The sequence below is a fragment of the Lolium perenne genome, chromosome 2 (assembly GCF_019359855.2).
Source record: "Lolium perenne isolate Kyuss_39 chromosome 2, Kyuss_2.0, whole genome shotgun sequence".
Lineage (NCBI taxonomy): Eukaryota > Viridiplantae > Streptophyta > Magnoliopsida > Poales > Poaceae > Lolium > Lolium perenne.
This window is the reverse complement of record NC_067245.2, coordinates 215,172,572-215,190,979: the sequence shown is the minus strand read 5'-3', so window position 1 is coordinate 215,190,979 and position 18,408 is coordinate 215,172,572. Positions and strand designations below refer to the sequence as shown.

At 47.0% G+C, this 18,408-nt stretch overlaps 2 protein-coding genes across 2 annotated transcripts; one reads left to right on the top strand and one right to left on the bottom strand.

Annotated features, from left to right (window-relative positions):
* The first annotated feature begins 10,594 nt into the window (after positions 1-10,594).
* LOC127334826 (uncharacterized) lies at positions 10,595-11,942 on the top strand. The gene is made up of 2 exons (XM_051361365.2): positions 10,595-11,312; positions 11,424-11,942. Exons 1-2 carry the CDS (start codon positions 10,692-10,694, stop codon positions 11,631-11,633), a joined length of 831 nt encoding a protein of 276 aa, XP_051217325.1. The 5' UTR covers positions 10,595-10,691; the 3' UTR covers positions 11,634-11,942.
* Positions 11,943-15,737: 3,795 nt separating this feature from the next.
* Positions 15,738-17,877, bottom strand: LOC127334825 (monooxygenase 2). Its single transcript, XM_051361364.2, has 5 exons — positions 17,416-17,877; positions 17,253-17,318; positions 16,921-17,095; positions 16,562-16,790; positions 15,738-16,482 (listed from the first exon to the last, which is right to left on the bottom strand). The coding sequence occupies exons 1-5, from the start codon at positions 17,679-17,681 to the stop codon at positions 15,935-15,937; spliced, it is 1,284 nt and encodes a 427-aa protein (XP_051217324.1). The 5' UTR covers positions 17,682-17,877; the 3' UTR covers positions 15,738-15,934.
* Between the last annotated feature and the right edge of the window lie 531 nt (positions 17,878-18,408).

The following is an 18,408-nucleotide window of genomic DNA, read 5'->3' as shown; positions in this document are numbered from 1 at the left end:
TCAGGCGAAGAACCATGTGTTCCTTCCCGTCGACGGTGAAACCGGGGGGTTGCTCGACGTACACCTCCTCAAGGAGGTCTCCATTCAAGAATGCGGTCTTGACGTCCATGTGGTGGATTGCCCATCCGCAGTGAGCGGCGAGGGCAATTAGCATGCGCACCGTCTCCATTCTTGCGACGGGAGCAAAGACTTCCTCGAAGTCTATCCCCTGCCGCTGCACGTAGCCCTTTGCGACGAGCCGTGCCTTGCGCTTCACCACTTCGCCATTCGCATCTCGCTTGAGTTTGTAAACCCATTTGAGACCGATGGCGCGTTTGCCCGGGGGTAGCTTGCCAAGTTCCCAGGTCTTGTTCGCCTCAATGCTCTCCATCTCCTCGTTCATGGCATCGCGCCACCCCTGCACTTTCTCCGCCTCAGCGAAGCTCGCTGGTTCGTCGTGGAGGAGCAAGCACATAAGGCTGTACTCCGGCTCGACAGTGACCGTTGTGTCGAACAGGTTCTGGAGGGTGCGGTAGCGTCGTGGGGCCTCCTCACCGGGAGACGGCAGTGAGGCATCCGTTGGTGGCGAGACAATCTCCGCCTGTGGAGGTGGCGGCGTTCTTGGCGTCGCAGGCGTTGACGGTGAGGAAGCTTGTCCGTGTGCTGCCGGCGTCGCTGGTGCGCGCTCGGAGCGCGCTCCGCTGTTCACGCCGGTGTCCAGAGCGTGCTCTGGGCGCGTCGTGTTCCAGCTCGGGCTGGACTGGTCGCAGAAGTACTCGACAGCGAAGCCCTCCAGCTCGCCGCGCCACCCATCCGTTGACAGCGCTCCGGACCAGTCCCAGGATGAGTCCTCGTCGAAGACGACGTCGCGGGAGGCCTGGACTCGTCGAGCGACTGGGTCGTACACCCGATACGCAGCGCTACCAGGCTCGTAGCCGAAGAGCACCATTTTCGTGCTCCTATCCTCCAGCTTCTTGAGGTTAGGCCGTGTGTTCTTCACGTGTGCCACACAGCCAAACACGCGTAGGTGCTTGACGCTCGGCCTCCGTCCATGCCAGGCCTCGAAGGGTGTCTTGCCGTCGACGCTCTTCGTGACGCCGCGGTTCAGGAGGTATACAACTGTGGTGACCGCTTCACCCCAGAATTCTCCTGGGACCCCCTTTGCCTTGAGTAGGGATCGAGCCATCCCCACGACGGTTTGGTTGCGCCGTTCAACCACACCGTTTTGCTGTGGCGTGTACGCGGCCGTCAGCTGCCGCTTGATGCCGTTTCCGGCGAAGTATTCGCCAAGCTCCTTGGAGGTGAATTCACCTCCCCGATCCGTGCGCAGCATCCTCAGCCGCTGCCCAGATTCCAGCTCTGCCTCAGCCTGAAACCGCTTGATCGCTGCCCCGGCCTGGTCCTTGCTTGCTAGCAGGTGCAGCCACATATGCCTGCTGTGATCATCAACAAGCAGGAGGAAGTACCGTTTACCTCCAGGCGTTGGCGGGTCAATCGGGCCACAGAGATCAGCGTGCACCAAACCGAGCTTCTCAGCTGCTCGATTGTACGCCTCCCGCGGGAACGGTGCTCGCTTGTGCTTGCCTGCGAGGCAAGCGTCGCAGAGACGATCGGCCTCCTCCAGCAGCGGGAGGCCGTGCACCATGTCCCGTCGTGCGAGTTGACGCAGTGCCTGGAAGTGCATGTGGCCGTACCGTGCATGCCATCTCCAGGCGTCCTCCGAGCCATGCACGGCGAGGCACACCGGTTGTGCCAGGTCGAGGTAGAGCACGTACAGGCGGACGCGATTGCGTTGCACGCGAGCAACGAGCCGTCCATCGGCGTCACGTAGGCGCAGCTGCCCATGGCAGATATGGGTGTCAAAGCCGACCTCGTCCAGTTGACCGAGGCTGACGATGTTGCTGCGGAGGCGAGGGATGAGGTAGACCTGCTCCAAAGCAAGGTGTTCACCGTTCCGGCACTGGAACAGTATGGAGCCGCGTCCCTCGATCTCCACGGACGTGTCGTCGCCGAGCTTGACAGATCCGCGCACGCCGGTGTCCAGCTTGGTGAAGAACTCGCGCCGGCCGCACATGTGGTTACTGGCGCCAGTGTCCAGGAACCATGCGGTGTCGCAGGCGCCGTCCGTGTTCCCCGCCTTTGCCTTGGAGCGCTCTTCGTTCAGGAGCACATGCTGCTCCGGGCTTGTGCACTCCGTGGTCACCGTCAGCGCGCAGAGGCTCGTCAGGAGAAGCGATTGCTCCTCCTCTTGATCCTGGGCCAGGTTTGCCTGTTGCTTGCGCTCGCGTCTTGGCTCCGTGCACTGCTTCGAGAAGTGTCCACGATTGTTACAATTATAGCACTTTACCTTAGACATGTCTCGCTCGCCGGTGCGATCGTTGCCGTTCTTTGGCTTGGGCTTCCCCTTCTTGCGGCCATTGCCGCCGCCGCCCGAGCCTTGACCTTGCTCCTTCTGCCTTCGCCGGGCCTCCCACTCCTCCTCCGTGAGAAGCAGGGTGCCGTTTGCACCTTGCGCCGGCGTGTCGCTCCCGCGTCCCTCCGAGGAACGCAGTCGCCCGATGAGTTCCTCAACAGAGAGGGCGTTCAGATCGAGTAACGTTTCGATCGAACAGGCCATCTGTGAGTAATCCCTGGGGACGACGCGCAGGATCTTGCGCACGATCCTCACCTCCTCCACGGTGTCGCCGAGGGAGCGCAGGTTGTTGACGAGGCTCGTGATCCGCATGCCGAAGTCGTCGATGGTTTCGTTGGCGTGGAAGGCGATCTGCTCGAAGTCCTTCCACAGGCGCTGCAGCGTGGCCTGCCGGACCCGATCCGTTCCAAGGCGCATGGTCTTGATCGCCTCCCAGGCGCTCTTCGCCGTGCCCTTCGTTGCAAGGGCGCCCACCATCTCTGGAGGAACGGCCTTGAGAAGCGCGGCGAGGGCGGCCTTGTCGTTGGCGTGGCTGGAGGGGTTTCCCTCCACCGCTTCCCAGATGAAGTTGGCCTCCATGTTGATCTGCATCACGAGGGCCCACTCGACGTAGTTCGTGGCCGTGAGGGTCGGCCAGGTGACGTTGCCGCCGGTGTACACCCTCTCCTGCACCGTGCGCTCGTGGACGACGATCTCGTTGTCGCGACGGCGGATGCTCCTGCCGCGGCTTCGTGGGCTAGTCCGCGCTGGCGTGACGGAGCGATCTCCCGTGCGCTCAGCCGTGCGCGGCGTGCCGCCCGGCGTCCTTGATCCGCCCGTCCCCGACATGGTCCCTCCTCTCGTTCTCGCTCTGATACCAGATGTTAGTTTTGGGGCTAAATCTTACTCAGTAAGAGAGACAAAGACAGGATTTGTGCCGTCAATCGTCTCGGCTTTTCTGGTTCTCTATCCTTTTATTCACTGCGATCGGTTACAACTGAACCTCGCTAAAAAACTGGAGCCTCGACCGAGTCCTACTGACTGCGCCATCCCACAGCCGCTCGGCCTCAACCTCCACTACGCGCAGCTTGCGATCATGCACGACGTGCCATCCCACGTTGTGATCGAGCTGCCTACATCTACGGCATGAACTGAAAAGAAAAGCTACTGGATCGCCAGCGTACAGACACACTGAACCCACCCTTATTCAGCTAACTGAAACTACTAACTGAAACTTGACTGACAAGATTGGAAACATAACAGCTTGGTGTTGTGCGGGGCAACAGCTGACCCAAGATGCGTCTTACGCACATTCGTCACTCGGCATCAGAAGCTGCAGACCGAGGCTGCGCCCAAGAAACACCCGACGCCATGGAAGCAAGGCTGGATGTGCCCAGGCAGCCACGCCGCACCATGCTGGTCGACGTTTCATCGAGGGCAGGAGACGATGCTAGGCTCACCGTCTCACAGTCCCATTCCACCATCGGACACCGGCGGTAGGCTGCGCAGCCGTTTCCAGGATTGAGAATTGAGGTCATCAAATCGCACCTTAAATCGCCGATCATCAAACTTGAGGCTGCCGGCTGTGGACGCTAATCTAAACAGTAGCGCTATAGCACCCTATTGTGGTGTGTAGGATTCACTCGTAGCAGGACCAGTCAATTTAAAAGGCGTGGAAGAGAGATAACGGAAAATTAATCGCATGCAACCCACTCATCAGTTCGTGCAGCAGTTACAGCTGTAATTAGAGGAAGAGAGTAGCTGAACGGGAGGAAGTGCATCCGGTGCTGCCTATTACTCTCCAATAATGCTAGACTTACGGGGTGATATCTACGGAAACCTACTTACGGGATGACGTGGTGGGATGTTGTGCAACTGAATGAGTAAAAATCGGAGCAACTGATGAATCCCTTCCAATCACAAGAGGCCACACCCCTTCGTAAGTTAATTCCGTAGACTGATTCGTAGCATTACTGATTACTCTCGCCAGCGATACCGATTCCAAATGGGATGACGTGTGAAAATTTGGTGACGTGGAGGCTTGATGAGGTGGAGTGCTTGCATGTGCAGGAAAATCAAGTAGTGGGGTGCTCCTATTTAGAAATAGAAGATATGGTGCCCATTGATCTAAGTCATTATTATCACCAAGAATTCATATCGATCTATGGTCCTTTGCTAATTTTTACTAGCATAGATCCATCGAGCTTATTCATTTGAACTTATGATGCAAACCATTGTAATCGTTCCTATGCCCACCCTGATGTAGTAGGAATGTTACCTACACAGGGCGACCCATACATGGTTAAAGTCGCCCATGTATTATCTAGTGACTCGAGCATCCTTACAACAAACAAAATAATTAAAGTGCCTCTAGAAGTATTCTTGCGAGATCTAAAGATATTCAATATTTTATTGCTCGACAATCAACCCTATATAAAGGACGCAAGGACATTCTTCAAGGTCGACCCCATTTGCCTCAAAACAACACCTGCGGTAGTCTCAAAACGCTAGTAACTTGATATGTTGATCTAATATATCTCTTATACTCTTGTAACGCTCCATTCATAGTACCAATTATGTTACATGTATCTATCGGTGAAGAGGATGGGGACGCACTCCATTTTAAAAGAAGAAATGATAATACCAATATAAGAACTAAGTAGGGATAGTAAGCATTCGAGGGCATGAACCTGGGTAAAACCTCAATGCTTTGCTGTCTCCAACACGATCCATCGGGCAATGATGCCCCTTTCTACTGCATGTATGACCCCACCGTAGATCCTAAGTTTGGCGGCTCATTAGTTGATAGGTTAGGGGATTGGGAAACAGGAGGACCATAGTGGCATGAGATCATGAGATGTGGCGCACCAGCGGATTGTGTGAACAAGGGGCAACTACAACGAATAGAGAGTGAATGTGCACTTGTGGTGGTCTCGACTCTTGACCCAAGATGCATGCAAGAAGAAAATGACAAGTGTGTTTTGTGGGGGACTCTAGAGTACTAGATGTCTATTGTCTGCAATACTCGTTATGCATCCAATTCACGGTCAGATGATTCACATAAGTGAACCGATATCCAAGTTATATCACCAATTACAACATACTGAGTTAAAGTCTCACGAAGATGCCACATGACCGAATCTTACGTAAATGCCTCAGATTTTCACAGGGAAAAAAGTCTATACGCAGCCGTATGTTAGGACTGGGCTTTTAGTGTAGCTTGCCAAACTGCCCTGAAAACAAAACAACAATCACACGACTCCCCAAAAAAATTCCCACTAGAGAATACCGGCATATTTAGAATTATACATGTATCTAGGCGGAACCATGAATCTAGTAGCTCCAATAACGCCTCGGCATAGACAAAGTTGCTGTCGGCACAGACTGGCCGTTGGCACAGCATCCTGTGCCGACGGCAAAGCCATCGACATAGAAATAACGCCGTTTGGTCATTCTGGCTCGAATTTTTTCAAAAAAAAATCAATTTTTTTAATTTTTTTTTAAAAATATTTTATCCCAATTTTTTTAATCTCTCACATGCACCATTTTAACTCTAACTTCACTTAATATTAGGTCAAATTTCACTCGTGGTAAAACTTCCCGATCAGTCACCATCACACTACTCCACCCCTAGCACGCTTAACATCTCGGTTCCATTTAGACTGCTTCCGTGAAACAAATGACACCTTGTTGATAATAATACCATAATATCAATACTATTAACCCCTATTCCTTGATGTTGCACATCTTTATATTTTTTAATTTCAAACAATTACCTACATAAACTACAAGAATAAGTATATTAATCTTGAATTTAAATGGACAATAAAATGATTTTATTTTTTTCCTTTTCTATTTAATATGGAATAATTAATATCTTTAAATCTGTAAATCAGAATTTGACAAATAATATGTCTAAATCGGTTATGTACATAAAAATGACAAATAATATCTTTAAATCTGTAAATCCAAATATGACATCTATATCATACTTTGTACATAAAAATGATTTTTTCTAAAAATTCATGAGCATTAGATTATGTACTACATAAACTACAAGAAATTTTTGTGATGTTTGTAATTTTCCAACTTTAATATTTTTCCTTGTAACTATGACATATAATATGACACCACGCGAAGGTTTCACATGGTATAGATCGTTTTTGAATTTTTTGAAATGGAACTGTGCTTGTCTTGGATGTTCGAGCTCTTCCAACTTTATGCGGGACAGGACTATGGTGTACGTTTTCAGTTCAGTTGCCAATCCCTAACAGGGGTGAATGGATGATCAACATATGAAGATGATCAAACATAGGACTATTATGTATGTTTTCAATTAAGTTGTCTGTCACTAACAAATTAAGGGTGAATGGCCGATCGTATGAAGATGATCAAACATAGCATGTGCTAGTGTTGTGTGTGGGTTGTCTAGTGATTTGTCTGAAGAATGACCGTCTGCGTGAATCTTAATTTGATAGGTTTGTGTGTTTGAAGAATGATCTCACCCTTAATTTGTTTGAAGATGATCAAATAGAGCTTCTGTTTAAAAATAGAGGGAAAGAAACTTGGGATTCAGTGTGTGTCTCCATCAAGATTATGAACTACGCAAAAAAATTGCAGCTACTTTTGGTTGTTGCAATTTGCGCGATGGTCATTCTTCAAGAAAATTATCTTTACCTCTATTTTTAAACAGAGAAGGCCTAGACTCGGCTTTATATAAATCCAAAACGGCAACGACATACAACCATACATCATATGATAGGTTCATTACAGTATCAACAAGCTGTAGCAAATCATCCACACCCTGATGTTAAGAATGGGCAACAAAACACATAGACTCTACTAATCCATAAAACATCAAACATGATAGTTCATTTTTAAGAATGCTTTTTAAGATATTTGCAGTATTTCAAGTTTGATATTTGTTTCAAGATAGAACTTATTTTTCTGAAAATTTTAATATATTATTTGTATTTTTCTGAATTATAATGATTTAGTTATGATTTTTTTAAGATTAATGTGGTAAAATGAAAAATAGTTGATATGTGCCGACGGCTGACGCTGTTACCTCGCCGTCACGGCGGAGAGGCTGTGCCGACGGCCGAAACTATGCCGACGGTTGCCGTCGGCACAGACCTTCCTGTGCCGATGGTTTTTCTGTGCCGACGGCTTGCCAGCGAGCCTGGCCTGAACGGGTCCTGTACCGATGGCCCCGATGTTTTGCCGTCGGCATAGGATCTGGCCGTCGGCACATTGGCGCGTTCCCGTAGTGATGTTCTGAAAGCAAGCAATGAAGTCGCCATGCTTCGTTTCGAAAAAAAGAAGTCATCATTCATGCAGAAAAAAGGACCAGACAAGCTGCATGTTATGTGAATGAAAGAAACCTAACTGCACTTTCTTATGGTCTCTCGGATCTCAAATTAGACAGAGAGCATTGTACGTAGATGCAATTAAGGTGGAAACAGATGCATCGATCGTATTCGTATAGATAGGCCGCTATGCTACCCGGCCGGTACATACGTACGTTTACACATTGAGCTTGTCGGTCTTGCTATCACCCGATTGGACGCACACGACACGCGCGCGCCGCGTTACTGTCCCGAGCCACACACATGGCCGGTCCGCCCATCGGCGCCGCGCGGGCGGTCGCCGTCGCGGCCGTCGGGTTGCGCGCGTCGCCGATGGCGATCCCACCCACAGTCGGTGACAGGCAGCCAGCCGCGCGCGGGCACGGGCGCGTCGTCGGATAATGCGCGGGATATGCCATGGTTCTCGGCCGACGCTTGCCGACACTTTCCTGTTCGACGCTCACACGCTCGTCCCGCGGCAACCAACTCGAGATCGACACATTGGCCCTTCTGCCCAACACGTCCACCTCGCAATCGCAAGTTGCTCCGAGTGAACCTCAAGGCCGGGCATCGTCAAGCTTATCTGCTCATTTTCTGTCATACTTGCGAGATCTTTGCCTCTTGCAAGTTGCAAGATCACTTCATCACTGATGCTAAGCTGCCTCCGTTTAGAAAGTGGGGAAAAGGAAGATCTTATATCATCTTCTGCTGTGCGAATGGAACCTGCGATCCACCTTCTTTATGTATGTATACGTACTATACGTCTATGGCTCCATGCAGTGTAGTGTGGCCGTGTGGGGGCAGTATTCACTGGAGCTTACCGTCGTTACCGTCTTACCGACACCGGCCATGATGAGAGTGAGACACGCATTAAACTGTCGGCCTACCGATCGAGCACGTAGACGCATTGATTTCTGAAAGGGATAACACCAACTCTCCTCAGTTCAATTGGATAACAGCGCCCCGCCTAAAACCGACAGTTTCAGTTAACTGGCACACGGGCGCGCACGCAGACATGTGGGATGCCATATTGCCATGGCTAATCTCGGAGCCTTTTGGTCCAGAAATATTATTGTGGGCACAAGAATAAGCCTCTCCGATGGTTTGCTGTGAAAACAGATGTCCGTGGGACGAGCTGCCACCTGTCAGTCAAGCAGTTCGTTACCACAGCTTGAAACAAGTGTCACCTCTACGAAGAACCACTTGTATTAGTCATTTTCAATCAGTATCCATCTCGCAATGTGAAATATCTCGGAGCAAATAATGGACCTGACGAAATGCCTGATTTTGTTTGGGTGAAACATTTCGACAATGATTTACATCATTTTTCTTTTCTACTCTGAACTTCAGATACACCGTGACAAGATAATGTCCAAACAAATTTCTCCCAGATTAGTCATCACACTAAGACTTTATTCTTCAGGATTTGTTTGGAATTTTCCAAGACTTCGACTTTTAGGTGGCATTTTGATAAAAAGAAAACTCTTCTTATGTTCATAACACCATTTGGATACTCAGAGTAAGCTCATTTTTCTTCCGATGTAATATTATGGTTCAATTCTCTAAGTGTTTCGATTTTTTCAAATACTTCGATCTTTTTGACATATTGACACCCAAAAAATGATCACATATGGGCCCCACATTTCACAGATGACATCAATGATCGAGCTTCTGTGTAGATTTGGGGTTTGTGTACAACTAATCTCAATAGTTGGCTGTTCCTGTTGCAAAGCCTCAATGGTTCAGTTTTTATTTTACTCCGACCCGATATGTGTATTTGTGCATTTTACACTTTTAAAAAATCAAATTTGGTTTAGGGTCAAATAGTTTTGGGTGTGCTGCGGAAATTACCATAATTTTAATTATGTTTTAAATTCCACTTTGACTATAATTTAAACTCACAATGAAAAATATCTGGAATTAATTTTCACCAAATTTGAACAATATGGTGTGAAAATTTGATAAAGTTATATTCAATTCACTCTCTGATTTGAAATACCTTTTTACCAATACCAATACTAAACCAAGATTCGAGCACCTCAGGGAATAAACCCCCATCCCATCACTAAATGTGGCCCCATAATAATGCAGACGTGCAATGCCAAGAATGCCCTTTTATCCATGAGAGGTTTGAAGGAATTATTAGTACTCCCTCCAGTACTAAATACTTGTCACATGTTTGATAAATTTAGACACATTTTAGCCTACATTTTATATAATTCTACGAAGTAATATTTAATGTAGGAGGGAGTACCGTGAGTTGTTTAATTTTAGCAATAGGCTTGCTCCGGTACAACCTTGCCCCCCCTAAAACTTAGACTAGTCACAATGCATAGTATCATATAAAAGTATCATGCGTATGATACTACTACATGTTACTATCTCCACAATGCATGGTATCATATACTAGTATCATAGTATCTATATATTAATTGTTTTGTAGAATCTCAATGCAAATATATGTACAAAATTTACTTGACATTAATTTTTCTAGTAGTATGTGCTATGATACAGTATCTTCCTATGATACTAGTACCCTCTCTCATCCTTAATTGCACTGCCACATCAGCATTTTGCATGCATGGAATGCATGATACTACCTATGATACTCCCATTGTGGGTAGTCTTAAACTTATAAAGGTTGAGATCGTTTCGAACCACTCCATAAGTTTAATTATTGAGAGATACGAAAACAATCTCGGTCTTTGATGTGTTTGAGTTTACGAAAGGGGTTGTAACCGAGCAAATCCCTTTTAGCAATACGTAGGCAGCAAATTAACTCTGATCTGCCTGCCTAACTGCATTCCCCTCTTGCCCGGCCGTGTCCTCGCTACCCTCCTCCGAGAGTCCGAGCTATAAATACTCCACGTTGCTATGTTTTTAGTACAAATCAGTGAGCCTTACACTTGTAAGCTGTGAGCCAGTTGTGACAAGTTTCTTTTGTCTCTCCCCTAGCTCCGAACTCGATCGAGATGGCTGACGAATATGGCCGCAGCGGCTACGGCGCCAGGTCCGGCGACGACTACGACAACAAGAACAGCAACGAGGACTACGGCCGCCGCGAAGGTGGTGGGTACAACAAGTCCGGCACCGACGACTACGAGACAGGGTACAACAAGTCCGGCACCGACGACTACGACACCGGGTACAAGAAGTCCGGCACCGATGACTACGACCGCAGCGAGGGCCGCGGCGGCTACAACAAGTCTACCGGCGACGACGAGTACAGCGGTGGTGCCGGGTACAAGAAGTCCGGCGGCGACGACTACAACAAGTCCAGCAACGAGGACTACGGCCGCAACAAATCCGGAACCGATGACTACGACCGCAGCAGCGGCGGGTACAAGAAGTCCGGCGACGACGAGTACAAGAAGTCCGGTGGTGACGACGAGTACAGCGGCGGTGGGTACAAGAAGTCCGGTGGAGACGACGAGTACGGCAGCGGCGGGTACAAGAAGTCTGGAGCCGACGACGAGGATTACGGTGCGTCCCGGGACGAGTCGTCTGAGGATTACAGGAAGGAGGAGAAGGAGCACAAGCACAAGGAGCACCTCGGCGAGATCGGCAGCCTCGCCTCCGGCGCCTTCGCCCTGGTACGTTCATATACCAGAAACGATATTATTTCCTCGCGGGAAAAGTTACGAGTACGTTCGATCACACGTTTGTGTCGATGATTCATGGTGCGAACTGCCATCTCTGTTTAGTACGAGAAGCACCAGGTGAAGAAGGACCCGGAGAACGCGCACCGGCACAAGATCGAGGAGGAGGTCGCTGCGGTGGCGGCGGTGGGCAGCGGCGGCTACGCGTTCCACGAGCACCACGAGAAGAAGGAGTACAAGGAGTCGGCGGAGGACGCCGAGGAGGAGGAGTCTGGCCGCGGCGAGGGGAAGAAGAAGCACCACTTCTTCGGCTAGCTCATCTTGCTGCTGATTTCGGTCGGCGGTTCAGCACACTTCATATGCGCCAGCTTAATTGTGTCGAATAAGTAGAGCCGGGGTTTGTTCGTATGGCTCGGTATATGTGTGTGTGAAAATGTACGTTCGGACGTTCGGTATTTGTGCATGTGTCGCTAGCTACTGCGTGCATCTTGTGTTGACCTGTGTGGAATTTGATTTGCTGATGCTGTATATCAGTATATTTATCTGTCGTACATGTATTAATTGTATGTACGCATGTTGTTTTCTCCTAGTCCTATGTATACATATTAGGTGTATATTTTTGCATATTTGGGCTATATATGCTGGACCATCCCCGATATTTAGTGGATTTTTCATAGATATAAAATTTTGTGAAGGTAAGAATAGAATGTTTTTTCTTGAAATAGAAAAGGAGATTAATTTTGGAGTTTTTTATTTTTTTTGAATGTTTAGAATGGATCATCTCATAGCAAGATACAATAAGAGAAAGAGATCAAATAATAAGGTTCTTAAGGTTGGCCGTGCTTTGAGAGTTTAAAAGGGGAGACAAAGAAGTAAATGGAAATTTTTAAATGGCCAAACAATTTGGGTCAAGAAATTCCAGAAAAAATCGAGAGGACCAACATTTGGGGTGTTAAAAACATCGTTATTAAGAAAACTCCTTCAAAGATAACTGGTCGTGAGGAAAATAGTCACTAGTAGAAAACAGGCCTTTCGTCAGGTCCTGGGCCGGGACTAAAGGCCTGGCCACGTCGTCCTGAATCCGCCCAAGCATATATCACCCATTGGTCCCGGTTCGTTAGGAATCTTTTGTCTCGGTCTGAGATACAACCGGGACTAAAGGGGTGACGGCAGGCCAAAAGCCTTTAGTCTCGTTTGGTATTACCAACCGGGACTAAAGGTCTACCCTTTAGTCCCGTTTCACTTTACCAACCGGGACTATAGATTTTTTTGGCTCCCCACGCACCTCAACCCCACCCCCTGTGGATCGCCTTTTTTAGATTTGTAAAATAGAAAACAAAATGATAAAAAATTCAAAAAATAAAATATTTTGAGATTCATGTATGTTACGCAACCTACTATTAGGGGAAATTTAAGAGATTTTAATTTCAATTTGTTTGCAATTCGTTTTAGAAAAAGGTAAAACGGCATTAACTTTTGCATACGACGTCGAAAAAAAATCGTATAATATATCAAAATAATCGTGGGAAAAAGTTACATCTGAATTCAATACCCGGTTAGCTAATTTTTAGATTCTCAAAATTCCAAATAAAAATATGAAAGCACGAAGATTTTAGTTTTTGCCACAAATTTAGGATTTTATATTTTTAAATTTTTTAAATTAATAATTGCATCATGCATAAAGATTACTATTACTTGCCAATTTTTAGATTTTGAAATTTTCAGGTTTGGCAAAAAATATTTAAAAAATTGGAATTAAAAAAATTAATTATAATATAAATTTTAAAAAAATTAATATTTACTTATTTATTCGAGATTATCATTACATCATCACTTTTGTTTATTAAAATAATTATTTGGTACTCAAACAATAAAGAAGTGTCACATCGACCAACATGTTAATAAGATTGATATGATACTAGTATCAACAACATGCGCGCGAAGCACTTGGAAGCGGGACGGGAAGGAACTCGTAAGTTAAGCGTGAAGCGGGAGGATGGATGATCGAGCGGGAAGTTTGACCACCGGTAAGTAATTTGACTAGAGATTAAGTGTAGTTAGAGACTAAACTTGTCAAATAACTGAAATACTAGAAATTATGAAAAAATCGAAAAAAAGAGGGAGTAAAAAATAATTAGAAAAATGGATTTTTTTTTAACAAAATAGCCTTTAGTCCCGGTTGGTGTTACAAACCGGGACTAAAGGTCCTTTGCGCCGACGCACATCCGCATCCCACGTGGAGTACCGTTTGTCCCGGCTGGTAACCGGGCTGGGGCTAAAGGGCCGTTTGGCCAACCGAGACTAAAGCCCCTTACAGGTCGGAACTGAAGGCCGTGTCTCCACTAGTGATTGATAGGAGCATTCGAAACTGGATGACAAAGTAATAAATCTAAATGTAAATCGCAATCTAACAAGAAATCTTAGTGAATGGCATAAGCGGTCTAAATTGGTCAAATCCCCTATTGTTTCCCAATGAATAACATGTTTGCAAATAGCAGAGGTTTTAGTGACTTGACATGTTTGCAAAAAAAGAGCCAGAATGAAATTCAAAGGATATATTTCCACCTTAGCGTCTATTTTATTGGCGCCAGCGCAGGCGAGACACCCTTTATACACTGATAATGCAATATAGATGTGTATACCATATACCACTTTGACAATTACTATGAGGTCCTAAATTGACAAATAAAGTATAACTACATAATTATTGTGACATTTTCACATGGGTACTATATATGCTTATACAATATTACCAATCATATTTTCTCAAGAAGAATTATGTAGAATTGGAGAAGAGATAAATTAAACATCAAAGCATAGGAAAATTACAATTAAATGTTACTTAAACAAATATCAATGAACAATGGCTATGGATGCTAATTTCCTATGCTATACTACCTCCATCACAAAGTTTAAGGTTTATTTAAAAAAAAATCAAACTAAGTTAATTTTGACCAAACTTTTGAAAAAATATATCAACAAATATAATATTTTGTAGATAATATACGAAAATATATTTCATCATCTATTTAATAATATTAATTTTGTATTTTGCATGTTGTCAATTTTTCAAAAAAGCTTAGTCAAACTTAACATAGTTTGACTTTCTAAAAATAATATAAGCCTTAAGCTTTTGAATGGAGTTAGTATAAATTAAGGAAACCATGGGATTTATTACGTAATAGCTGGACCAATAGCCATATTATATTGGTGCTCCTGCACGCCGCACACCCCAGATGGCTTTTGGGCCAGGCCCATATGCCCAGGTTTAGTTTAGTTTGGGTTTTCGATTTTGGGCCAGGCCCATAGTAAACATTTATTTAAATTTCAGTTGTTTAAATATAATTTTTTTATGTGAACATCGCAACGAAAAAATAACGCGCTATTTCGGCGTTATAGCGGCGCTACAGCGTATTTGGAAAGTGAACGCTACGCTATGCACATTTGGCTCGCTATGGCGCTAATCACGCTATTAGCGACGCTATGCGCGCTATTTTTCGTAGCGTTATAGCGGCGCTATTTTTATAGCGTTATAGCGGTGCTATTTTTTACAGGGAAATTGAGCAGCCGACTGGCTATTTTGGATCTTTTGGCCCACGAGCTTCCGAAATCCTCATTCTAACCGTAATCATTCAACCCGTTGGAAACCACATAAGCACATCGACAATTCTCACTCCTCCTCACACAACGCGCACATGTTGAAGAAGAAGAAGTTTGGGACTCGAACACACAACGAGTAAAAGTTGCTGATGCAATCTTTCTAGGAAGAAGAAGTTGCTTCTAGTTTTTCATTGTGATGAGGTGCAATATGTGGTTCTTCTTCTGAATCAGCTGATGACCGCATGCATTATCCATCTAGTTCATCTCTTTCAGTGCCATCAAGACTTTGTCAATTTGATTTTTTGATCATTCTAATGTGGATAATTTTTTAGCTATTAAAATCCTTAGTATACATACTATATTTGTTATTTTTTAACTTTTTTTGAAACGCTATTTTGTAAAATAGCGTGCTATTAGCGGACAGAAATTTGGTGCTCCTGGGCACCAGGGCACCAGTGCTCCTGCTATTTTAGGAAAAATAAATATCAAATTTATGTATTTAAAAAAAACAATTTGGTGTAGCCAATGAATTGTCCCATAAACGTGTAAAATTTCAATTTCAAATACAAAAAATTCTGGGCTACACAAAATTAACAAACGCGTGGATCTGGGTATACATATTTCAAATCTGCAAATTTGAACAGATTTTGTCTTTTTTGTGTAGTCTACAATATAAATAATTTCATATTAAAATTTTACACGCTTATAGGTTACGTCATTTATTACGTCTAAATTTATTTTCAGATTTTTTAAAAACAAATATGTATGATTTTCAAAAAAAAAATAACATCAGGCCATGAGCCAAAGACACTTTTCGGCTATTAACACGTTATAATCTTCATAGCATATTTTGAAAGGTGACGCTATTTTTATTCAGAAATCCCTAGCTCTTGTGCTTTTACGCTTCTTGTCTGTCGATCAGGAATCAGTAACTCAGGGATCCAGAAACCCCAGATGTTTTCATGTCTGCAGTGGCTTTAGCACATACTACTAGTAGGATAAACTAAACATTCAGTTTACTCCGAGTGTGTCTTGCCCTGCTCCTTCCGCTCCACCAGTTCGCCGCAGTTGAACCACATCGTGTCGGCGAGCCTGGGGAACAAGAACCTGTAGAAGATGCAGTCACGGAACAGCCTGACCATGTACCCGCGCACGCCCTGGACGTTGGTGCCACCCTGCTGAACCCAGCCTGACAGGTAGGCTCCTGCCACCATCCAGGCAGCCCGCCAGCGCCGCTCCGAGACATACGCGGCCACGCCGGCGGCGGGCGTGGCAGCACGCGACAGGGCGCGAGCGAGCACCACCGCGTCCTCCGGCGCCGAGCACCCGCCCTGCGCCATGTCAGGGGTCATCGGGTGGAACGCGTCGCCGGCCACCGTCACCGCCCCCCGCGCCGCCGGGCCGGTTAGGATGGCCCAGGGGTGCCGGTACAGCAGCGGCGCCCACGACAGGTTGCCCAAGTCGGAGTGCCGCGCCACGTCCAGGTACTCTGCCGGCATGTTCCTGCCCAGGTTGTCCGTCACCTCCCGCAGGATCTTTGCTGGGTCCGCGCCGGCTTCTTTCTCTGCAATTTCAGTTTCAGTTTCAGTTGTGCAGTGCCGCAGTACTGAATGGCGAGCAATCAAATGTACTACACGTCTTGCCTGCAGAGATGGTGTTGTTGACGAGGAACCAGTAGACATCGGTCTCGCTGATGGGTACCATGCCGGCCCTGAGGCCCTCGGACAGGAACTGCCGGATCTCCTTCTTCAGGCCGTGCCCGTCCGGGAACACCGACAGCCCGCGGACGGCGGACCGGCCTGAGCTCGCCGGCTCCGACATGCCCAGCCACTGCGCCACCACCGAGTGCACCCCGTCGCACCCGATCAGCACCTGAACAATCAACATACAAGACGACTCTTACTTACGGTTAGTCGTTCTTAAAGGAAGATGCCAGTAATGCGCACATTTTCACATGCCACATGTATGTGCGTCGATGCGGTTGATCCTATGGGTGTGTTACCTTGGATCGGATCACGGTACCGTCGTCTAGCCGTAGGACGGCGATCTGGGGCGAACCCTCGGAGTCGATGGAGACGACCCTTGACGAAAACCTGATGGTGCCCGGAGGTAGCTCCTCCGCGAGCGCCTCCAGCAGTGCCTTCCGATGCATCGGCCTCACCTTGACGTCGTCACCACTGTTTTTGTCGGCCCAGGGAAATGGATCAGTCAAGTTCGGGTTGAGGAATCAAACGGAAAATTCGCCACAGTTTTGTTAGCTGCTCTGCTCCCTCGATCATCGATGCTATATATGGTCGATTCAGCAAGGAAAACTTAAATCAAGATTGTATATACCTGCTTTTGCGCCCAGCAAAGCGGAACACCTGCGTCGCCCCAGTTTCAAGAGTGGTCACTCGGGATCTGCATATATATGCAGCAAACACAGCTGATTAAAGCAAGTGATCCACAGAAATGATTAGTACAGCAACAATCACTCTTCCAGCAACGGAAAACGCACGTTTCGAAAGCGTCGTAGCGGGAGATGAGCTTGTGGGCGACGCCTAGCGCGTGGAGCGCGAACCAGCCGTTGGGGAAGATGGTGAGCGCGGCGCCCGCGGAGCGCAGCTCGGCGTGCCGCTCCAGCACCAGAACGCCGCCGGGAGCCACGCCCACGCCGACGCGCCGCAGTGCGAGGGCCGTCGCGAGCCCCGCGATCCCGGCGCCAACGATGACCACCTCTGCTTCCACATCCATGGCAGCCGCCGTGCCGCTACGATCGGCCATCGTCACCAAACCTTGCTAGCTAGCTTCCGATTATTGCTCGGTTCAGAAAATGGTACAGTACATACAGATGCGCCGGGCTGAAACAAGTGGACATTAGCACAAGAGAACAGAAAAGCATATTGTCGTTTTTGTGTGTTAACAATTTTTCTACGAAGGGATAAGCTCGCTGAGAAGTCTTTTTCCTCCCGTCTCTCCTCTCAGCCGCCGCCTCAACCGTAGCCACCTCCAATTCATGCTCCTCCATATATTGGTTCCCCTCTTCTGGTCGGCTTCGCTGACGTCGGGAGGAGTGGAGAACCCGATCTATACGTGGAGTTTTGAATAAAAGTATTGTTTTCATTAGATTATGTTAGGATTTTGGTAGCTGCCTTCTTGTTGGTTTCTCCTCAATAGAGATGGCATCGTCTGCAATAAGTGATCTTCGGCCTTTCGTTTGGCGACGAGATCTTCTTCCCGGCGTCAATGGTGGTGTTGAACAATCACAATTTTCTAGGTATAGGCCTTCGGATCTTGCTTCACCAGATCGATTTTGGATTTTTTGTCGTTGTTGCCTCGAGGAGGATTATCCTCGCAGTTTTTGTCCCGGCTGCTACGTCCTCGACAATGGTGATTCGTACTCTTGGCTCTCCATCGATGATGACAAAGCTAGTCTGTTATTATTCCCTGATATACTGGTGTTGGTACTCTTGCCGATATTGTATGACTGCTTTAATGGTTGCGTGCGTGC